This window comes from Anabas testudineus, chromosome 18, assembly GCF_900324465.2.
Source record: "Anabas testudineus chromosome 18, fAnaTes1.2, whole genome shotgun sequence".
Classification (NCBI taxonomy): Eukaryota; Metazoa; Chordata; class Actinopteri; order Anabantiformes; family Anabantidae; genus Anabas; species Anabas testudineus.
This window is the reverse complement of record NC_046627.1, coordinates 5,994,086-6,018,458: the sequence shown is the minus strand read 5'-3', so window position 1 is coordinate 6,018,458 and position 24,373 is coordinate 5,994,086. Positions and strand designations below refer to the sequence as shown.

Here is a 24,373-nt window from a genome sequence, read left to right as displayed (position 1 = left end):
CGGACATGACTCTGGCAGACGAGCTGAACACATTCTATGCTCGCTTTGAGGCTGCAGCCAAAGACGCTAGCGATGCTAACGCTAACGCTAGCGGCGCTAACGGCTACAGACAGGAAGACACTGACAGCACCGGAAACGCGCTCATCATCTCCGAGCATGATGTGAGGAGAGCCTTCAAGAGAGTGAACACCAGGAAAGCAGCAGGACCAGACGGCATCTCGGGTAGAGTCCTCCGAGCCTGCGCAGACCAGCTAGCACCTGTGTTCACCGAGATATTCAACATCTCTTTATCTCAGTTGGTTATCCCTACATGCTTCATAGAGTCCATCATTGTTCCTGTTCCAAAGAAACCCCATCCTGCTTCCCTAAATGACTATCGACCTGTAGCCCTCACATCAGTGGTGATGAAGTGCTTTGAACGGCTGGTCAGAGACTTCATCATTTCTTCACTACCAGACACACTGGATCCACTTCAATTCGCTTACCGTTCAAACCGCTCTACAGATGACGCTATCAGTCATCTCCTTCATACATCTTTCACACACCTGGACAATAGAAGAGGGAATTATGTAAAAATGCTTTTCATCGACTACAGCTCAGCATTTAATACCATAATTCCCTCCACACTCACCACCAAATTGGAGCTCTACCTGCTCTCTACTCTCACTGCAAATCACAATGTCATCCGCAAACATCATTGTCCAGGGAGATTCCTGTCTGACCTCATCTGTCAGCCTGTCCATCAGCATAGCAAACAAGAAGGGACTCAAAGCTGATCCTTGGTGTAGTCCCACCTCCACTTTGAACTCCTCTGTCTGACCTACAGCACATCTCACCACCGTCATACTTCTCTCATACATGTCCTGAACTACTCTGACGTACTTCTCTGCCACTCCCGACGACCTCATACAGTACCACAGCTCCTCCCTCGGCACCCTGTCATACGCCTTCTCTAAATCTACAAAGACACAATGCAGCTCCTTCTGACCATCTCTGTACTTTTCCATCAGCATCAAAAACAGCATCAGTGGTGCTCTTACGGGGCATGAAACCATACTGCTGCTCACAAATCTCCACCTTCTTCCTAAGCCTGGCTTCCACTACTCTTTCCCACAGCTTCATTGTGTGGCTCATCAACTTTATTCCTCTGTAGTTGCTGCAGTTCTGCGTGTCACCCTTGTTCTTAAAGATCGGAACCAGAACACTTCTCCTCCATTCCTCAGGCATCTTCTCACTCTCTAGAATCCTATTGAACAAACTGGTTAGAAACTCCATTGCTGTCTCTCCTAAGCACTTCCACACCTCCACAGGTACGTCATCAGGACCAACAGCCTTTCCACTCTTCATCCTTTTCAGAGCCTTCCTAACCTCATCCTTTCCAATCTCTGCTACTTCCTGCTCCACAACATCCATATCCTCCTCCCGTCATTTTCCTCATTCATCAGCTCCTCAAAATACTCCTTCCATCTTTTCTGCACACTCTCCTGGGTTGTTAGCACCTTTCCATCTCTGTCCTTAATCACCCTTACCTGTTGCACATCCTTCCCATCTTTATCTCTCTGTCTGGCTACCCTGTACAAGTCCTTCTCTCCTTCCTTTGTGTCTAACCTGTCATACAGCTCATCGTAAGCTTTCTGTTTGGCCTTTGCCACCTCCCTCTTCACTCTACGCTGCACTTCCTTGTACTCATGTCTACTTTCCTCAGTCCTTTCTACATCCCACTTCCTTTTAGCCAACCTCTTCCTCTGGATGCATTCCTGTACTTCCTCATTCCACCAAGTGTCTTTACCTTCTTTCCTCCTTCCAGATGACACACCTAGCACCTTCCTACCTGTTTCCCTGATAACCTCTGCTGTAGTTTCCCAGTCATCTGGAAGCTCATCCTGACCACCAAGAACCTGTCTTAACTTCTGTCTGATTTCCTTGCAAGTTTCTTCATTCTTTAGCTTCCACCACTTGGTCTTCTTTTCTGTCTCCTCTCTTCTTCTTCCTGACCTCCAGAGTCATCTTACACACCACCATGTGGTGCTGTCTGGCTACACTCTCTCCTACCACCACTACAGTCACTCACCTCTCTCAAATGACCTCGTCTACATAGGATGTAGTCCACTTGCGTACTCCACTTCTGTATGTCACTTTGTGTTTTTCTCTCTTCTGGAAGTAAGTGTTGACTACAGCCATTTCCACCCTCTTAGCAAAGTCCACCACCATCTGTCCTTCCAGATTCCTTTTCTTTTACACCAAACCTGCCCATCACCTCCTCATCACTTCTGTTGCCCTCACCAACATGCCCATTAAAGTCTGCTCCAACAACTACTCTCTCTCCTCTGGGGATACTCTCTATGACCTCATCAAACTCACTCCAGAATCTCTCCTTCTCTTCTAACTCACAGCCAACCTGTGGCACATACCCACTGACTACATTCATCATCACCCCTTCAATTTCTAACTTTATGCTCATCACCCTGTCCGAGACTCTTTTCACCTCTAGAACATTTTTCACAAACTCCCCCTTCAGGATCACTCCTACCCCGTTTCTCTTCCTATCCACACCATGGTAGAACAGTTTGTATCCTCCTCCAATACTACGTGCCTTGCTGCCCTTCCACCTTGTCTCCTGCACACACAGAACATCTACCTTCCTTCTCTCCATCATGTCTGCCAGCTCTCTACCTTTCCCTGTCATTGTGCCAATGTTAAGAGTCCCTATTCTCAAACCTATGCTCCTGCCTTTTCCCTTCTCTCGCTGACCATGAACCCTTCTGCCTCCCCTCTTTTTTCGAGCAACAGTAGTCCAATTTCCATCTGCACCCTGTAGGTTAAAAGCATCGGTGGTGGTCGTTGTTAACTCGGACCTCAATCGATCGCGTATGAAAGTCTTATGGACGATTTGCATGTTTGTTTTTCTCAAATTTTATGGCAGATGCCCTTCCTGACACAACACTCTCTATTTATCCGGGCACAAAAGTCACCGTTTTGCAACCCCTGTGGCTAGACTTTCCATCATCAGTTAATATAAATTTTAATTTATTACACTTTTTAACAGTGATTAATCATTAAAAAAGAATGGAGGTGTGGTTTAGAGCTCTATGTGTGTTCATTAAAACATAAAAGATCATAAATTATTTCTTTTACATAATTAGAAAAATTCTAAATAAAAATAGTAGTAGTTTATTTTTGTAACTTTGAGGAACTTCAGGTCACATATAATGACTAATTTATGTACAAAATCAGGAAATTATAAACAAAGACATAACTTTTTTGCAACTTTAACTTTAACAACAATATTAACAAAAAAAGGAAAATCTCTCAGTCTAAGAGAAACTGCTGCATAAAGATTTACTTAAGTTAATGAATCCTGACCTGAGAGTTTCCAGTTTACAGTGAGGACTCTCCAGTCCAGCAGCCAGAAGTTTCACTCCTGAATCCTGCAGGTTGTTGTTACTCAGGTCCAGTTCTCTCAGACTAGAGGACTGGGAGCTGAGAACTGAGGACAGAGCTTCACAGCTTCTCTCTGAGAGGTTACAGCCACTCAGTCTGAAAAACAGTGATGTATAAGTTAACAACATTTGTGTCAAACTCTAATTGTCACAATTCCTGCCTGATGCTGGCCCAGTTTGTTTCTCTCTCTCTTTCACCTGGTCCCACTCCTGCTGCTCTGCTCCCCAAAAACGTCCTGCTATTCCCATACATGGACTGATTTACTCTTCCATTCCCTCTGCACTAATTACTGATCAGTTCCTCCTGTATTCACCCTCTCCTTTATAAGCTCCCTTCAGCCCTCAGTTCTCTGCTAGATTGTCAGTTCTGAATACGACTCTCCAGCCATTTTCCAGCCTTGTTCCCAGCCTTGCTTCCCTGCCCATGTTATACCCTGGACCTTGTCCTCGCCCTCTAGTGATTTCTTCCAGCCCTGTTTCTCAGACCTTTTCTCTCTCACTCACCAGCCCTTAGATAACGGACTTTGTACCTCAGCCAGTGTGAGTTTTTGCCTGCGTCTGTGCAGTGATTTTCTGCTGTTACTTTGTTCCCCACCGTGCTTCAGTCTATTTTTTGTTGTCACTTTGTTTTTGTGTTTAGACCAGTTTCTTGCTGTGTTCTTTTGTTACGTCCCTCTAGTTAGTTTCCTGTTATCTTTGCTTTTGAGATTGTGTTATAATTAATCCTTTTTTTTTACATTACTTGTGTCTCGTGACTCCATTCCCTGACAGTAATCACCTTTAATGTTGACCCTGAACTAAAAAGATACAACACAGTGAAATAAAATCAGACAGGAAAGTACAGTTATTTTATATATTATAAATATTGATGAAAAACCTTTGCAGCTTAAAACTTGTAACATTACAAAGTTTAATCTACTTGGGAGCAGTTATAGAAATTTTAAATATCTTTAGTTATTTAAAACAGAAACTTAGCCCTGACCCAAGAGTTTCCAGTTTACAGTGTGGATTCTCCAGTCCAGCAGACAGAAGCTTCATTCCTGAATCCTGAAGGTCGTTGTTACTCAGGTCCAGTTCTATCAGACTAGAGGACTGGGAGCTGAGAACTGAGGACAGAGCTTCACAGCTTCTCTCTGAGAGGTTACAGCCACTCAGTCTGAAAAACAGTGATGCAAAAAATGACGACATTTGTGTTGAAAACTTTTAAATTATAATCTTTAACTTTGACTCTGAACTAAAAAATCACAATAAAATTTAATCAGACTAGAAAATGTTATAAATGTATATCATAAAACTAAACTGCTGTTGGGAAACTTCTGCAAGTCAACAATTCAGACATTTAGAAATTTTAATTGTTTGGGTCTCTACCAATTATTTAAACGTCAAGGTTTCCAGTTCACAATGTGGATTCTCTGGTCAAGACTTTAATGGACATTCAACTATCCACATACTTACAAAGCTTTTTTAGCAGCTTTCACCACTGGCAGCAGCCTCAGAAAAGCCTCCTCTGAAGCAGAGTATTTCTTCAGGTCGAACATGTCCAGATCTTTTTCTGATGACAGTAAGACGAAGACCAGAGCTGACCACTGAGCAGGAGAGAGTTGATCTGTGGAGAGACTTCCTGAGTCCAGGTACTGTTGGATCTCCTCCACTAGAGAACGATCATTCAGTTCATTCAGACAGTGGAACAGGTTGATGCTTTTCTCTGCTGAGGGAGTCTCTTTGATCTTCTTCTTGATGTACTCAGTTGTTTCCTGGTTGGTCTGTGATCTATTTCCTGTCTTTGTCTTCAGACCTCGTAGGAGAGTCTGATTGGTCTGCAGTGAAAGACCGAGCAGAAAGCGGAGAAACAAGTCCAGGTGTCCATTTGGACTCTGTACGGCCTTGTCCAAAGCACTCTGGTGGAGAAGTTTTAGATCAGGTCTAAACAGATTGGACCTCATAGAAGTTGAGTGTTTTTCAGACAGCAGATTGACTCTAGACTTGATGAAGGTCAGATGGACATGAAGAGCAGCCAGAAACTCCTGAACACTCAGATGGATGAAGCAGAACACCTTGTCCTGGTACAGTCCTCTCTCCTCTTTAAAGATCTGTGTGAACACTCCTGAATACACTGAGGCTGCTCTGATATCGATGCCACACTCTGTCAGGTCTGATTCATAGAAGATCAGGTTTCCTTTCTGCAGCTGCTCAAAAGCCAGTTTTCTCAGAGACTTAATCATCTTCCTGCTCTTTTTATTCCAGTGTGAATCTGTTGCAGCTCCTCCATCATACTTGATGTTCTTCACTTTGGACTGAACCACTAGGAAGTGGATGTACATCTCAGTCAGGGTCTTGGGCAGCTCTCCTCCCTCTCTGGTTTTCAACACATCCTCCAGAACTGTAGCAATGATCCAGCAGAAGACGGGGATGTGACACATGATGTGGAGGCTTCGTGATGTCTTGATGTGGGAAATGATTCTTCTGGCCTGCTCCTCATCTCTGAACCTCTTCCTGAAGTACTCCTCCTTCTGTGGGTCAGTGAACCCTCTGACCTCTGTCACCATGTCAACACACTGAGGAGGGATCTGATTGGCTGCTGCAGGTCGTGTGGTTATCCAGAGGTGAGCAGAGGGAAGCAGGTTCCCCCTGATCAGGTTTGTCAGCAGCACATCCATTGAGGTGGACTCTGTCACATCATTCAGGATCCGATTGTTGTGGAAGTCCAGAGGAAGTCGACACTCATCCAGACCGTCCAAGATGAACACAACCTGGAACTCTTCAAACCTGCAGATTCCTGCTTCTTTGGTTTCAGTGAAGAAGTGATGAACAAGTTCCACCAAGCTGAACTTTTTCTCTTTCAGCACATTCAGCTCTCTGAAAGTCAATGGAAATGTGAACTGTATGTCCTGGTTGGCTTTGTCTTCAGCCCAGTCCAGAGTGAACTTCTGTGTTAAGACTGTTTTCCCAATGCCAGCCACTCCCTTTGTCATCACTGTTCTGATTGGTTCCTCTCTTCCAGGTGAGCCTTTAAAGATGTCTTCTTGTCTGATGGTTGTTTCTGGTCTGTCTGGTTTCCTGGATGCTGTTTCAATCTGTCTGACCTCATGTTCATCATTGACCTCTCCAGTCCCTCCCTCTGTGATGTAGAGCTCTGTGTAGATCTGGTTCAGAAGGGTTGGGTTTCCTGCTTTAGCAATCCCCTCAAACACACACTGGAACTTCTTCTTCAGATTAGATTTAAGTTCACACTGACAAACTGCAGCTGAAGTTCCTGAATGAAACCACAAAAACATGATCAATATAATTTCTCAATGCTCGATAGTCCAGGACTGGAACAAGTCTGCCTGCAATTAACTAACTGGACTCCACATTAACTTAAAGACATTAACTGTTATACTGGACTTCCTGCTGCCTACACAGCATGTAATCACCCATATGATGATGGGTTCCCTGTTGAGTCTGGTTCCTCTCAAGGTTTCTTCCTGTTGCCTTCTCAGGGAGTTTTTCTTGCCAGAGTCGCCCTCGGCTTGCTCATCAGAGACAATCTGATTATTATGATTCTTACACATTCCCTGTTCATTTACTGTTCTTTGGTTGTGTAAAGCTGCTTTCTGACAATGTCAAGTGTAAAAAGCTCTCTACAAATAAAATTGAATTGAATGTCTAATGAAAACACAGTTTGACAGTTTCATGACCCCAAATGATTCACATTTCAACATATTAACACTCCACATCTTCAGCTCTCAGTAAACGTCTCATTTGTCCATGATGTTAAATGTTTAGAGAAATCCTCTTACTGCTCTGCAGACAGTCAGCCAGCTCCTCCTGCTTCATTCCCCTCAGGAAGTTCAGTGTGATCTTCACAAATGCCTCTCTGCTGCTCCTCCTCTGCTCTTCATCCTCACCATCCAACACCTCCTCATCCTCCCTCTGACTCTCTAAGCATTGTGGGTAATCTGGACTCAGAACCTTGTGGATCTTCTTCAGCTCGTTCTTCACAAAAGTGACAATGTTCTCCTCCAGCAGCTGGAACAGAATGAGAAGTGAACATTTCATTTGAACTGGTAGAAGACAACATGTGATTCATGTGTCAGTCTGAAGACCTGCTGATCTGAACAGAGCAGCATGGACTCTGTTAGGACCTGAATGGTTGGTTAGTATTCAATCTGGGTTTTATGTTGTTCATAGTCAAAGTGTGATTGTACATTTACAGACCATAAATACAGAATCCAGGTCTGGTTGATGCTGCTGGTCAGACTGATCCCTGTGAACCTCTGAGCTCTGCTGCTGAACTCTGAGGAGAAAATATTAATTTTAAGTAAAGTTTCAACCATATTTGCAGCCAAACTAGTGACGGTGAGGTTTGTTCAGTCATGTCAGGTGTTGTGATGTAATCAAGTGTGTCCCCAGATCTGACACCTGTTGATGATCAGGTGATTATTTTCTGTCATTTGTAGACTGTGATGTTCTTTACTTGATCATTTCTACAATTTTTATTCATATTAATCCAAAACACAGAGAATACATGTTGATAGATTTGATAAAAACTTAACTAAAAGTTAACATCTTACTTTTCTCACCATGGTAACAAAGACTGTTTTCACTAGTTTTCCACTGTAAACCAGTTTTTCACAACTCTACTGACTGTTCATGTGTAGTTTAATATAAATATCTTGCTGAATGCTCTACACATTTAGTTCTAACTTATTTTATTAGTATACTTTAATTAATATGTTTATTTAATATTGTCTTCAGGTAAATCCATAGATACAGTTCAGAGGCAGACACTCGCTTTAAATTTAAGACCAGACTTCAAACTTTCCTCTGAGTTCCTTTAGTGAGTTCCCAGCTTGATCCTCTTATTTAATCTTGTTACCATATATCTACAGATATGTTTATGATGATATGTTACTTTAAATGTTGCCTTGTATTTATTGTGATACTGATGAATTTAGGATAAGAATAAACAACATAAACTACACTAATTCATTACCTGCTCATCTTTTTCAAAGTGACTTTAATCCAGTAATCTGATCAAATATGGAAACTTTCTCCACACTCAGTAGGTGACGTCAGAGGAGAGTTTGAGTGGACGCCAGGCAGAAGACTGTTTGGTTGGTGTTTTAATGAGGAAAACTGTAGCTGTGAACAGTGGAACTATAAAGTTCCTCGTTTTAGTGGCATATTGGCAGCTTCAGACACATTCCCTTTCAGTCTTACTGGGTAGATGCTGAACTTCTATTGAGGATAATGTTACGGTGGTGCTGCTGCAGCTGGACACTCACCAATTAACTCAGGTTACAATGAGTCAGACCATTGTTTTATCAGATGCTGTTAAAATGTGTTAGTTTAACTGAACTACAGTACCATCATCTGCTGCTGAGGTACAAACAGTTACTGTAGTGAAGTTAGATGCAGTTCAGTTCATTTGAACTTTAGAATTCAAGAGATTGTTTTTGTGATCGCTGACTGAAGAACTGAAGAACATTTACATTCATCTGTGTTTTATTTCTAGATATTAACATTTCCTGACTTGTCCTGTTTTTTTAATAGTGAATTTAATCTTTATACATTTCAGTCAGTGGACAAATGCTACAAAGGCTATTTTCTAGATGTTGAACTCCAGTTAATGTCAGGTGTCAAATACAAAATAAAAAACAAACTGAGCCGGAACGAGGCAGGAACTGTGAGAAGTAATCAAGTCAACTAAATCGATTGGTATCATAACTGAAAAATCTATGAGCAAAGCAGTTTTTCCTTAAATGTAGCAGGATTACTATTGCAACAACACATCATCAGTAGGGTAAAACTAACCTGTCTGATGGTCTAAACCCAGCTCACGTTCCCTCTTTGAACACATGTCGACTGCTGTTGGCTGCTCCTCCTACAGTGGGCGTATTTCATCATTTCTTGTTGTCGACGCTGACTCGTTATTCAGTTGCTCTGTGTTTGTTCTGCTAATTTTAACCAACTTAAAACTAAGTTCATAGTTTTAGTGAACAGCACTACTGGAGTAAGAGTTGTAACATACACCTGTGTTAACTAAGGAGCGTTCATAATACTTAGTTGTGGGCAAATGAAGCCTCATGAAGCACTGAAGCTTTACTAACAATTATGTTGAAAAAGGTTCAAAGCTTCAAGACTTTAGTGATGGTGACATCTGGTGGACAACTGAAGCCATAGCAACCTCTAAAGAGCACGACTGAAGCACTGACACCGTTTCAATCCCATGACACCAATACAAATTCAGAACAGTCTGTGTGGTCATTCAAGTATTTTGTTCATTCATACCAAATAATGATTATATAATCATTACAATAAAATATGCAGATGCTCTCTCCCATACTCTAAAACACATTCCAGATTAACCCCAAGAATCAAGGCAAATTATAGTAATGGTTAAATGTTAGTTAAGGGTTTATTTAAAGCTTTGAACTTTTCGAGATCCTTCCTACTTTGCAAATGATCAGTCTTTGAATTCAGAAACATTGTATCATTTTTTTGTGTGAAGTGTTTTTACGAAAAAACCTTTAAAGATAATGGTTTGTCAGTTGATAACTTGTATGGTTGATTTGAAATGATTATTTACAGAAGCAGACACATTGGTTGTCTTCACAGGTTTTTATTGAGAAATATAATTTGTTCTACTGTCGTAGGCTTCAGTCGGATCATGCCTGGTGTGACCTATGGTATCATGTCTTCGAATGACCACTCGGAGCTGCTCTGGATGTTGGTAACAGCAGGTTTATTCGGCAACTCTCGGGAAATCCTCCACGCTTCTGAAGATTACCCATAATCCCTTGGTTTTACTACCGAATGTACAATGTACAATGTATGTGCAACATTTTACCAGCAGGTGGCGAATTGCCCCTTTTAGCTAGATTTAACCAGCATACACTTTAACTATGTTACATACACCCCCCTAAATCCAGCTAAACTTTGGCACAGTGCATCAAGAAAAAAAAATACAACTAAAACAGGCAAGATACGATAAGTGTTAACTCGCCAACGTGTGTCAATAGGAGCAGTACTAGTACTCGTCAGTTAGAAACTTCTCACTCAGAGATATGTCAGTAAAAGGTTGGCCAAACGCTATACTAACACAGACGTAAAAGATGCCGTATACACCCCTCATATTGCAACCATCGCTCCATAATAGAATAACTGTATAAAGTAAACTCAAGCAAAATGCTCATGTGCAAATCCATCACACACATATTACGCAGAAAACATATTCCTCACAAAAGAGAACAAGGAATCAACAGTAGACATTGAATCATCCACATCCTGCTTATTCATCTCACAAATCAACCGTACAGGAGGCTTGACAGGTCTTCCAAACCTAGTGCAAAGTGGGGCTGGCTGTGTGAAAACAGTGTGCCCTGAATGTTCCTCAACAGGTGAACCCAAATGACTACCACCTGCACTTTCAGGAGGCAAAGCACCAACCGGCAGGGGTTGTTGAGGTACATATGAGTCACAGCCACTTTGGGGCTCGGGGGAGGGAGCCTGGAAGGCTTGTTTCCGGGAGTCAGAATCTTCCTCTTTCCTCTCTCACCTCGGTTCGCGAGCAGCACTCTGTCACCCACAACCAGTGGCGAGCCCTTCACTTTGCGATTGTAGTGTGTAGCTTGACGTGCCTGTTCAGCCGCACTGTTCTGACAAGCAATGCGAGCAGCCTCAGACAAATCTTGTCTCAAATGAGTGACAAACTCATGATGGTCAACAACAACCGTGTTTGGGAGAGCATGTTGGAACACAATATCCACAGGCAGACGTGGAATCCTCCCAAACATGAGGAAGAAGGGGGCAAAACCAGTTGTCTCATGCTCAGTGCAGTTATAACAAAAGGTCAACATTTGAAGCATCTGTGGCCATTTGGCTTTGGATCGGGGAGGCAAGGCTCGTATCATGCTTCCAAGAGTCCTGTTGTATCGCTCAACAACTCCGTTTCCCATTGGGTGATAAGGAGTGGTATGTGACTTCTTCACACCAGCCATCTCCAACAGCTCTTTAATAAGCTGGCTTTCAAAGTTGGCTCCTTGATCTGAATGGATACGTTTGGGGAATCCATAGATGGAAAAGAAGTCATTCCAGAGGCGAAGAGCAACCTGTTTTGCCGACTGATTCTTGCAAGGAAATGCATGTGCCAGTTTAGAGAAATGGTCTGTAATGACCAAAACATCAACACATCTTTTCTCAGTTTGTTCAGCAGTCCAGAAATCTATACAGTTCCATAGGTTCAGAAGTGCGGATGCTTTCAAGAGGAGCACGATCATTGGGGTCCGGAGTCTTTCCAGCCAAACAGCGGAAACAGTGTTTCACATGGTTGATGATGTCCTTCTCCATTCCAACCCAAAAGAATCTTTGTCTGGCCAGAGAGAGTGTACGAGCTTGCCCTTGATGACCAGCTGAGTCATGAAGGCTTTGGAGAACTTGTTTCTTGAGACAATCTGGGACAAGAAACTGGTTGATCGTCATGTTCATCTGCTTATCCTTCTTAACTTTATACAACATGCCGTCTCTGACAACGAGTTTGGGCCAATGTCTTAACAGTTTCAATACCCCACGGGGCTCCCTGGCACGCTCACGTCTTGTTGGTCTACTGTGGCGCTGGACATAGTAGAGCACTCTGCTTAGAACAACGTCTTGTTCTTGAAGATTAGCCAGTTCACTCTTTGGATGAGCGGGTGGATGGCCAAAATCAGTAACCAGAGGGGAAGAAGGCACAACACCCCTTGCTTGGCTTACGCCACCAGAGCTATGAGCATCGAACACTGCCTGGACTTCATGAGGTGTGAGGGAACCCTGAGAAGGCAAAGAGTGAGTGGTATCTGACTCTGACTGGTCAACAACTGGCAGTTAGTAATGCACCTAAAAGCATCCTGTACTGTCCTATCTGCCATTCCACTCATCTCATTTAACAGTGTGGTATATGGCTCAGTGACCAGGCGGTGGCCCACACATGACCGTACAAATGGCTCCCTGCTCAACGCATCAGCAACCACATTCTTTGTACCAGGAACATAGTTCAGGTCAAAACTGTAAGCGGCAAGCTTTGAAACCCATCTCTGCTCACATGCATCCAACCTGGGCTTTGTCAAGATATATGTTAAGGGGTTATTGTCAGTCCAGACTGTGAAATGTCCCCCTTTTAGCCAGTGGCTAAACTTATCGCACACTGCCCATTTCAGTGCTAGGAACTCCAGACGGTGAGCAGGATAGTTCAGCTGTGAATGAGAGAGCGTCTTACTGGCAAAAGCTACAGGTCTGGCCATTTTCCCATCAGGAGGCAGCTGTGAAAGCACAGCGCCCAAACCATCAAAGGAAGCATCGATCGCCAGAATGAATGGTGCATTGAAATCTGGGTGAGCCAACGTGACACCGTGCACTAAGTCATATTTCAGTGTGGCAAATGCTGCTGCACACTCATCAGTCCAGTCACTTGGGGAGAGCTTCACATGACTCTTTTTCATCCTTGGCTTGCGGCCTTTGCCCCTCTTGTGTGATGTAGCAGGCTCAGACACAAGATTAAACAGCGGCCTAGCCTTAGCAGAGCACCTCTCCAGAAAGTGATGGTAGTAGAGGACCATGCCCAGAAAAGATCTTATTTTCCTAGCACATGGAGTTTTCCCATCAGACTCCATCAAATCACTCTCCTGTACATCATTTATAGCCTGCACCTTGGTGGGATCTGTTTTAACACCTTCCTGTTATACTCATGAAGACCAAATGGGGAAGAAAATGCTGTGTATTTTTTGTCGCCTTCATGTAGAGGCACATTGTAGAACCCTGACGTGAGGTCCATGGTAGAGAAGAATGCGTTTCCACCAAGAGCAGCGAGAGCATCTGCTTGATGTGGTAAAGGATGAGCATCCTTCACTGTCCTTGCATTCAGCCACCTGAAGTCATTACAGATGCGAAGGTCACCATTAGGTTTGACAACCAGAACAAGGGGTGAGGAATATTCACTCTGAGATTTACGAATAATCCCCAATTCCTCCATATCAGTCAATGCAGTTCTGAGTTTTTCATAGTGGCAAGGAGGGACACGCCTGTACGGGAATCTGAATGGCCTGTCATCCATCAGGCGGATTCTGTGCACAAAATCCTTGGCCTCACCACAGTCCATTTTGTGCTTTGAAAAGATTGACTCATACTGTTGAATAAGCAGCATCAACTTATTTTTCCACTCCAAAGAAACCTCACAAGATGAAATATCCAAATCCTGCAGACCCATTTCATTCAAGGCACATGAGATCTCCTCCTCACTCTTTAGGCCTGGCACTGAATTGTTTGTGTATTGTGCATTTAATTGGACCTGCTCAGGCTCTGGAAAGTCATACACCGAAAGGCATGCAGACACGTCAGCAACTTTTGCATTTCGTTTTATGGTGAGTGTCTTTTCAGTGGGGTTCAGAATCTTAACAGGGACCCAGCCATCACCTGATAATAGGGTGACAACCCTTCCTACCATAATTTGTGCAGGTCTGGACTTAGATTGGGTCGGTTCAATGACAACAGCACCGTGTATTGAAGAGGGGTCAGGTGGAGGTAATTTGGCCCACACTAAATGTTCAGACTTGGGCTGCAAGGTCACACTTCTTTTTAGTTTAGCCGTGCCTAGCTTTTGTGATGCAGTGCTGGCGTTCCATCCTGTAGAGCTTGAGAGCAGAGACATCAGACGTGGTATTTTGTCATTCAACTCACCAGTCACAGAGGATGGAGTGTCCCCGTCCTGGATGGTCTCTCGCATCTGTGAGATGAGCCACTTAATGGCATTACTACCAAGAATCATCTGATCACCCTGGCCTGGCACAACTAGGACAGGGATGACAACTTTGTAACCATAAACCGACACTGTGAGGTCATACATGGAAGATGGTGTGACAGGGTGACCACCACAACCTACAATGACAAAGTTCTCAGCTGACTTCTTCACAATGCCAGGAACAGTCTTAGAAAGAACAGCATCTGCCTCCTCACTTATAGTACATGCCATAGACCCGCTATCAACTAGAGCCTTAAGAACATGTCCATCATCAACTGTGACATCAGTGTAAAACAGACTATCAGTGTTAGAAAGTCTTTGCAGACCTTGCACAATCACATTTTTATTCGATTGCACTAGTCTATTGTGGGTGCTGCACAAAGTCTCTAAATCGTCAATATCTGTTAAATCCAAAGAGGGAGGGTCATTCACTCGATCTGCGCTGTCCTCCCCTGCACGCAGATCTTTCAGTTTTCCTGATTACCATGAAGCGGGGGCTGTCGGGCCGCACGGCAATGTTGTCTAGCATGGCCAGGCTGATGACACAGGAAGCACAGCTTATGCTCCCTGCAGTGTGCGAGGCCAGAGTGAGTAGCATCACCACACACCGAACACGGAGTAACATCCAGGCCCTCAATCTTTTGAAACCTGTTACGGCTACCCTGTCTTCTGTTGGGCTGAGTGTAGTTTGAACCCTGCAGCAACACTTTTTCCAGCATTCCTATCAGCCTCTCCAGCGTAGAATTGTCCTGTCCTAATGTGTGTTTATGTTCAACATTGTTATCCAGAACTGGCTTAGAGCTAACTTCAACTCTGTTCATGTTCACTCTACTACCACCTTCAGCTGTGGACCTAAGCCCTTTGTCTAAATGGTACTCATCTAGCACTTCCTGAACTTCACGAGCAGACCATTTATCAAGTGTCTTTGACCTGAAGGTAAGAGCTAAATCTTTATCAGGACAGTGTCTGATAAACATATGTGTAACCTCAACACCGGGATTGTCAAACGTTTTGCCCTGTTCTTTCAGACAACCACTGGCAACATCAGCAGCCTTATTCAGCCTCAGCCAATATTCATATGGATCTTCTCGTTCTTTAGGTAAGGTGCAGTAAAAGTCAGCCAGGGGCACTGATGAACACTTGGTGAAGCCAAAATGCCTGCGTAGGAGTCCATAAATGGCCTCAGGGTTATGCCTAACATCAGTTTCTCCATTTCTTATTCCAAATTTCACAACATCCTTTGCCCTGCCTCTCAGGTGGATGAGTATTTCCTCCGTTTGATCTGTCCTTTGAATGCCACTTTTCCTGATGTACGATTCCATTGACTCCACCCACTCATCAACAGATAGTGTGTCAGACCTCTCACCACGGAATACAGGTGGGTCTTTGATTTCCCTTTGAGGAATTAGCTGAACTTGGGTGAGGTCTAACTTGGAACCATTGTTGGGCTGTTTGTCATTGAGTGAATCATTTGGGCTGGCATTCACACTGGCTGTGTAAGCTGATGTGCTGAGGTGTGTCATTATACTATCTGCAAGTTGTTGGCCTATGTGCTGCACAATGGTGCTCATCTGGTCAGATAGTGTCGCATTGTTGCAGGGAGGGTATGGGCCCGCCGTGCTGGAGCATTGTGCCTGGTGCAACTTACTGTTAGGCTCTCTGTTTGGTGACACACTACCACTGTTGTCTACAGGAAGTTAGCATGAACTGCAGCGAAGTTCCCTTCATGATCACCCAATGTGAATGGAATAGGCGTACTTAAACCTCTACCTATACCTCTACCTCTACCTATAGTCAGAGGAGTCATTTCAGAGCTATCGAACCTACTAAAACTCATGCTTAGCTACACAGTTCACAGAAGTATAATATCAGTCCCAGAAAAGACACACAGTTCACCTTTATAGCTCGGATAAACCTGGAATTCACGTATACTAAGCCAAAGAGTGCAGCTCCTGTCGGTCGTGCAGTTTCATGGTGCTTGAAGGATGCTCAAGTGTTGCTGGTCAAACTTCTGTGGATGACACCAGCAAATGAACTCACTGCACCCGTTAGAGACTCTCCTGTGAATTCTTTTTGATACCAAGGGCAGCTACACTCAGTATCATTTGCCCATCACTAATAATACTTTAAATACTCTTTTTATTTTCTTGTGTTGTGAGGTCTGTTAGCTCTTCTGTTAGCCATGGCTGCTTCTCCCTCTTCTTCTACTAATAAATGTAGCTTATTTGCAGCTTTGGAGGCGAGGCTGACTGATTTGGAGACTCGGCTCCGCACCGTGGAAAACAAGCCAGCTAGCCAGGTCCCGGTAGCCGGTGTGGAGCCGGCTAGCATAGCTCCTGTTAGCCTAGCTCCTGTTAGCCTAGCTCCTGTTAGCTGTCCCCTGGCAGTTCCCGAGCAGCCGGGAAGTCAGGCCGGCTGGGTGACGGTTCGTAGGAAGCATAACCCTAGACACTCGCCCAAGGTTCACCACGACCAGGTTCACGTTTCTAACCGGTTTTTCCCACTCAGCAACACACTGCTGAGAAACCCACTCTGGTTATTGGCAGCTCCATAGTCAGAAACGTGAAGTTAGAGACTCCAGCGGCCATAGTCAAGTGTATTCCTGGGGCCAGAGCGGGCGACGTCGAGTCCTATTTAAAACTCCTGTGTAAGGATAAACGTAAATATAGTAAGATAATAATTCACACAGGAGTTAATGACGCCCGATTACGCCAATCGGAAGTCACTAAAATTAATGTTGAATCGGTGTGTAACTTTGCTAAAACGATGTCGGACTCCGTAGTTTTCTCTGGACCCCTTCCCAATCTGACCAGTGACGACATGTTTAGCCGCATGACGTCATTCAACCGCTGGCTGTCTAAGTGGTGTCCCGCTAACAACGTGGACTACAGAGACTAAACCTGGACTGATTAGAAGAGACGGCATCCATCCCACTTTAGATGGTTCGTCTCAACTCTCTAGGAATATGACAGAGTTTATAAGAAGACCTAAACCCTGACATGTCAGAGTGGAGCCCAGGACGCAGAGACGCAGTCTTACACACCTCTCTGCAGCTTCCTTACAGCCGTCACCCCCCAAAAACTACCATAACCCTATAGAGACAGTGTCTGCTCCCAGACTACCTAAATTATTTATATCAAGAACCAACAAGAGGAGTTATTCATAAAAACCTAATAAAAATAAAGACAACTCCTCTCTTAGAACAAAATAACAAGACAACAATCAAATGTGTACTGTTAAATATCAGATCTCTCTCGTCTAAATCCCTGTTAGTAAATGATTTGATAATTGACCATCAAATAGACTTATTCTGTCTTACTGAAACCTGCAACAAGATGAATATGTCTCTCTGAATGAGTCGACCCCCTCAAGTCATGTTAATTATCATGTTCCTAGAAACACAGGTCGGGGTGGAGGAGTAGCAGCAATCTTCCACTCAAGTTTGTTAATCAACCCCAGACCTAAACATAGCTTTAATTCATTTGAGATCCTCACTCTTAGCCTCTCTGATCCTAACTGGAAAAATCCAAAACCAGTCCTGTTTGTTATTGTGTACCGTCCTCCTGTCCCTTACTCTGAGTTTTTAACTGAATTCTCAGAGTTTCTATCTGATTTAGTTCTTAGTGCAGATAAAGTCATTATAGTGGGTGACTTTAATATCCATGTAGATGTTGATGATAACTGCCTCAACACTGCATTTAATTCACTATTAGACTCCATTGGTTTTACCCAAAATGTAAATAAACCCACTCACTGTTTTAACCACACACTTAATCTTATTCTGACTTACGGTGTGGTAGTTGATCAGTTAATAGTTTTCCCCCAAAACCCTCTTTTATCTGACCATTTCTTAATTACATTTGAACTTACAGTACCAAACTTTACTAAACCTACAGATAAGATTCACTACAGTTGATGTTTATGTGAAAATGCTGTTGACAAATTTAAGGAACTGATTCCATCTTTTATTTCAGAGCCATGTACCAACACAGAGGAAGGCAGTTATTTCAATGTTACTCCAGCACAAGAGGACTATCTTGTTAATAGTACTGGTGCTTCGCTTGGAACAATACTTGATACTGTTGCTCCTCTGAAAAAGAAACTAGTGAGTCAGAGGAAGTTAGTTCCATGGTACAATTCACAAATCCGTAGCTTAAAGCAGAAATCACGTAAGTTGGAAAGGAGGTGGCGTTCCACCAATTTAGATGAATATTGCCTAGCCCCTACTCAAAAAGCCTACTCTGGACTCAGGGGTTTTAGTGAATTATAGACCAATATCCAATCTGCCCTTTATCTCTAAAATTCTGGAAAAAGTATAAACAATTGTACGACCGCCTGCGCAGTAATAACTTGTATGAAGATTTCCAGTCAGGATTTAGAGTACATCATAGTACAGAAACAGCACTGGTAAAGGTCACTAATGATCTTCTATTAGCATCAGACAATGGACTACTCTCTATACTCGTCTTGTTAGATCTTAGTGCTGAATTCGACACTATAGATCACAACATTTTATTACACAGACTGGAACATGTCATTGGGATCAAAGGAACAGCACTAGAGTGGTTTAAATCATATCTATCAGATAGATTTCAGTTTGTACATGTTAATGATGAGTCTTCAATGCACAGCAAAGTCAGCTACGGAGTTCCACAGGGATCTCTGCTTGGACCGATTCTTTTCACTTTATATATGTCCCCTTTAGGCAATATTATTAGGAAACACTCTATAAATTTCCATTGTTATGCAGATGATACCCAGCTATACTTATCTATGAAACCAGGAGAAACTAATCAATTAGTCAAACTTCAAGAATGCTTAAAAGACATAAAGGCCTGGATGTCCTCCAATTTCCTTCTCCTAAATCCAGACAAGACAGAGGTTATTTTATTTGGTCCTAAAAATCTCAGAGACACTATGTCTAATCACGTTCTCACCCTTGATGACCTAGTACTGGCCTCAAGTACCGTATTTTCCGCACTATAAGGCGCACCTAAAAGTCTAAAATTTTCTCAAAAGCCGACAGTGCGCCTTATAATCTGGTCCACCTTATATATGGATCAATATTGAGTCAGTCACGCAGTAGAACAGGGGAATAGACGTTTATCAATGGTACAGAAGTGGAGGCAGCAACAAGATGGCCAAGTAAAGAAGACTAAACAGAGTTTCCGAGGGAACAAAGCGAGATGGCTACAGTTGGAGGACAAACTCCTATCTTTTCTTTATGTAACTGAAAGAAACTAAATTAACAAATAATACACATTGTTACACATTTGGTATGTTACACTCGCACACGTTAGCTTGACTTGAATGAAGCTAATTACAATAATACACACACGTAATTTATCACATGTAACAGGTAACACCTAACATACTTCTAATGACAATAAACATGTTAATACTTACAAAGACAAATGTTTTCCAAGGCACAAACGTATAAAGAACACTCAGCATAAACCTGAACCAGTTCATTTTACTGTGGAAACTAAACTAGTTTAACTCTGCAACTAATTATCTTAACAAAGATCAACTAAAATACACAACTCTCACTCTGACAAATTTTTAAGAACAATACTATAATACTTTTTAGCTGCCTTTGTCACAACTTATTGTTATTCATTTATCACTTGAACTGAAAGGCATGATGGCAATCTATTAATAAAGTTTGACCGACCTTTCTGTATGAGGATCCCCCGACTACCTTTCAGGCTGACCTCTTATTTTGAAGGTCCCATTTCCGGGCGGAATGGTGTTCATGCAGCAGCTTGACATTCGTTAAACTGATTGATTGCACCTGTTGTGCACCGGACAAACTCATGACAAACTAGTGTGGAGGACTTAAAGTACTCGATGGCTGAGGATTCTGCTACATGGATTATTGCTTTGGAGTATGGACTGTGATACTTTTTCCCGGTTTGTGTTTTGTTGAATGCCGGTGTTTTTCGTTGGATTATTTTGGATTTCCTATTGGATTTGGATTATCTATGTTTCAAGGACTTTGATTTCACCAGGTATTAATATTGACCCTTTTTGTGTTTTTCTAAAGAAAAGACTGCTCAGCTGATGCCCGCGCTGTAGTTTTGTTTGTGTGCCGCAATAAACGCACTGAACTGAGTAGATTGCTTCGGCCTTATTATTAGTCCTACTAACTCTTGACACTCTGTTTTGTTTACATTTCCTTTTGTGCAGCTCCATCTAATGTTGCATAACGTAACGCCAGCCTCTACTGTAGCGTCTATTCTATGCGCCTTATAATGCGGTGCGCCTTATATATATGAAAAAAGTTTTAAAGTAGGCCATTCATTAAAGGTGTGCCTTATAGTGCGGAAAATACGGTAATACTGTAAGAAATCTTGGAGTTATCTTTGATCAGGATATCTCCTTCACTTCATACGTCAAAGATATCTCTAGAACTGCCTTTTTTCAACTGAGAAACATTAAAGTTAAAATTAGGAGCATCCTGTCCCAAAGTGATGCTGAAAAACTAGTCCATGCATTTGTTACTTCCAGACTGGACTATTGTAATTCATTATTAATAGTTTGTCCCAATAATTCATTAAAAAGCCTCCAGTTAATCCAAAATGCTGCAGCCAGAGTTCTGACTGGAATTAGCAAGAGAGATCATATTTCTCCAACGTTAGCTTCTCTCCATTGGCTCCCTGTAAAATCCAGAATTGAATTTAAAATTCTTCTCCTCACTTATAAATCCCTTAATAATCAGGCTCCATCTTATCTCAAAGACCTCATAGTTCCATGTCTTCCAAGCAGAACTCTCCGTTTTCAGACTGCAGGTTTACTTGTGGTTCCTAGAATTTCCAAATGTAGAATGGGAGGCAGAGCCTTTAGCTATCAAGCCCCTCTCCTGTGGAACCAGCTCCCAGTTCAGGTTCTGGAGGCAGACACCCTCTCCACATTTAAGACTAGACTTAAAACTTTCCTTTTTTATAAAGCTTATAGTTAGAGATGGATCAGGTGACTCTGAACCATCTCTTAGTTATGCTGATATAGTTTAGTCTGCTGGGGGACCTCTACTGATAAACTGAGCTCCTCTCCTTTCTCCTATATCCATTCAAATTCTATCATTTCATGTCATTAACTTTGTGTCTTCTCTCTCTTTTAGTTGTGTTTCCTCCTCTCTGTCTCCCTCTCTCTGTACTTTTCTGCAGGTATCCTCGGCCTGGAGCTGTACATCTCCAGAATCCAGTTCATCTGTCCAATGTTCTTGCTGCTTGTTGTTGTTGTTGTGCCTGCTGTTCTATATGCTCCATATTTTGAATGTTATATTGAATATAACGTGTTCAAATTTGAGAGTAATTTCTATATATTTCACAGATGACTAAAAGAAGTTGGTCTCAACATCTGGAGCAGAGTTAATCCATCAGATTAGCCTGCTGGTTTCTTACAGGTTGTAAAATAATTAGTCGAATCAACATCACTGAGGCTATGATGACTTTTTAAAATATCTTTAACAGGTTCTGTTTCAACTTTAAGGTCATTTTAGAGGACTGACTTTATTGTATTATATTACAACATAATTCAATACAACAGCAGCATAATCTACATCCTACATCATTCTTCATGAGTCATAGTTGAATCAGCACCTCTCTGAAACTGTCTGAACAAAACTGAACACTGTCACCTTCCAGAGGGAGAATCTACAGTAACTATAAAAAGTCTTCAATTCATTGAAAGTTTTCACCTGTTTTTATTTAACCAACATTGAATTTTGGTCAATCAGATTTTTTAGGACTGTTGGATTAGACTGACTGGTCAGAGCTGGGTGAACCTAATAAACTGGGCAATCATGAATATAGCTGCAAAGTAAATCACATGTGTTTTTATCACTTTTCACTTTGGATCAAAGAGGAGTTCAAAAGGAGAACAACAGTTAATCTGAACCTTTTCCTATGAATGGACTTCTACACCCAGAACTCCAGCAGATATGAGACAAAAGGCAGCAGGTCCAAAAATAAGGTCCATTACATTTACATGTAGTCATTTAGCAGACGCTTTTATCCAAAGCGACTTACAAGTCAGTACAAGTTACAAGGGTAGGCAGGGCAGCATGAGGATGTCTTGCCTAAGGACCCCTACTGGTTGTAGGCCACAGCTGGGATTTGAACCCCAGTCTCCCACACAGGAGGCGGTGATGTTACCACTACACTAACCAGCCACTCCAGGTCCATACTGGATCAGAGAACTGAACTAATGTTTCCAGATGTTTGAAACTCCTGAACATGGACACCTCAGTCCTTTACTGACAAATCAATGTCAGATTTCAGTTTTTCCTCGCCACTGTCTTATGTCCTGTTTAGAGAACATTTTAGATCCTCTCTGATTATTTGACATGTTGTTTTCTAGGTGACAAGGGCAAGGGTTGAAAATACAGTAGAAAACTGGTCAGGCTCGAGAAGGCTGTGTTAGCTAACAGATGATGAGTTTCAAATGGGAATATTTCTTTAATTGTATATATTTTAGCCAAATATACAAATGTATAGTTGAGGAGTGAACTGATGTAACACCAGATGTTTGTGTTTTGTGTTATTTTTGGGTTTAGGATTGTGGAATGTAATTCTGCTTGTGCACCACTAAATTCGCCATCTGTGTGCATGATAGGAAAGGATCTGCTTTTGTTGTGATTTTTTTTAACGCAGTTTATTTGACAATATTTTACATTTTAAACATATTTTATTCCTGAGTATGAGTGAGCACCACTCTGTGTACTGATATTGTAAATGTCAAAAATATTTGGTGTCATTTATCCCTGTCTTCATTGATTCTTCTCTACACTTTTTTTTTTATACAGTAACTTAATGTTTGAGAGAAATTAGTGTTTTGTTATGAGTTTGGTTTCTATTCAGTTCTGGCTCTTTGGGATCTTAGTGAATCAGGACTTTAGTTTGTACCATGGACTGTTGTTCTGTTCCTGATTCTCTCTGTGAGTAAAGCAGCTCAAAATTAGAAAAATTAAGTTCAGTTTGAAACTCTTACCTTACAACCTGAACGGGTTGTTCAATATTAAAGTTATCAGGTTGACCCATAGACTGGTCACTCTTCATGGAGACACAGCTGGGTTCAGAAGAGTCTGGTCTCTGCTGCTGCATCCTGATACAAACAAAAAACACAGCAGCTCAGGGAAATAAAAACTTACAGTCTGATCATGTTCAGGATGAATTCTGATGTTAGTTTGAATGAAAACACAGAGACCTACTGTTATATACATATAATGGATTCAATTAGAAACAAAAAAAGAACTATTCCTATAAGCTATAAAGTCCAAACGTGCTCTAATATAATATTAGATATCCAGCACTACACAGTAAAATCAGACTTTACTGACAAACTACTCAGCAGCACAAAGATAAATTCACATTAAAATTAAATTCCAAAAATATGATCATGAAATCAGCACACACATTAGGCACAACACAATAATCCATCAATAATTATTATTCATTAATGTTATATAATAGAAGTACTTTTACTTTTGATACTTCAATGTTTGATATTTTTATACATTTACTTGAAGCTATAATATGTAAGTACCACGTAATATAAGAAAACATTCCTCATCATTAGGAAATTTCTCATTGTAGTAAAAACTACTTTCGTCTGACTGTCACATTAAACATGATGACCTGTGAGCAGCCCCCCCTCCACTGAGGGTAGATGGATTTAACCGATGGCTTCTCTGGGACATGGTCTGAGTTCAGCAGGACTAACGTTAGCTACAGTGACCAACACACAGCTCACTCCTTCATATAGATGTTGGACCTTATCAAAAACCAGTCCACTGTCTGGAAACCTGGGTATTTTTATTAGATAAGGTTACAAATTATTTACTGTCCTACAGTAAAGACAGACAGAAGACGTGAAAATGATAGAAAACTATTTAAAGTGCTACGTGGTAATCAGACATTAAAGAAGCTAAGTCAAAGACTAATGTGCTCTCTGGGCTCCAAAGCTGCAGCTACTTCCTGATCCACTGTCTGCTCTAAATCAACAAGATCAGGTTGATTCATAGATCTGTGAAACTGTTCAGAGAAATCATTTAAAGTCCAACATCACCATGACAGTCAGAACACAGAGGAACACAGAGAGGGAACTGGACACTGAAAGACTTGAACTGTGGGAGATCTCCACTGGATTTAAGAAAGTCCGACTGTTGAAGCCTCATATG

At 42.0% G+C, this 24,373-nt stretch overlaps 1 protein-coding gene across 1 annotated transcript in view; it reads right to left on the bottom strand.

The window, feature by feature from the left end:
- The window catches only part of LOC113168139 (NLR family CARD domain-containing protein 3-like), a 35,011-nt gene extending 11,718 nt beyond the window's left edge, over positions 1-23,293 (bottom strand). The window contains exons 1-6 of the mRNA XM_033326756.1: positions 23,185-23,293; positions 7,638-7,716; positions 7,220-7,448; positions 4,896-6,693; positions 4,432-4,596; positions 3,364-3,546 (exon numbers count right to left, since the gene is read on the bottom strand). Coding sequence (XP_033182647.1) covers positions 3,364-3,546; positions 4,432-4,596; positions 4,896-6,693; positions 7,220-7,448; positions 7,638-7,716; positions 23,185-23,252 — 2,522 coding nt within the window. The 5' untranslated portion in view covers positions 23,253-23,293. The remainder of the gene's footprint in view (positions 1-3,363; positions 3,547-4,431; positions 4,597-4,895; positions 6,694-7,219; positions 7,449-7,637; positions 7,717-23,184) is intronic.
- Positions 23,294-24,373: the final 1,080 nt, after the last annotated feature.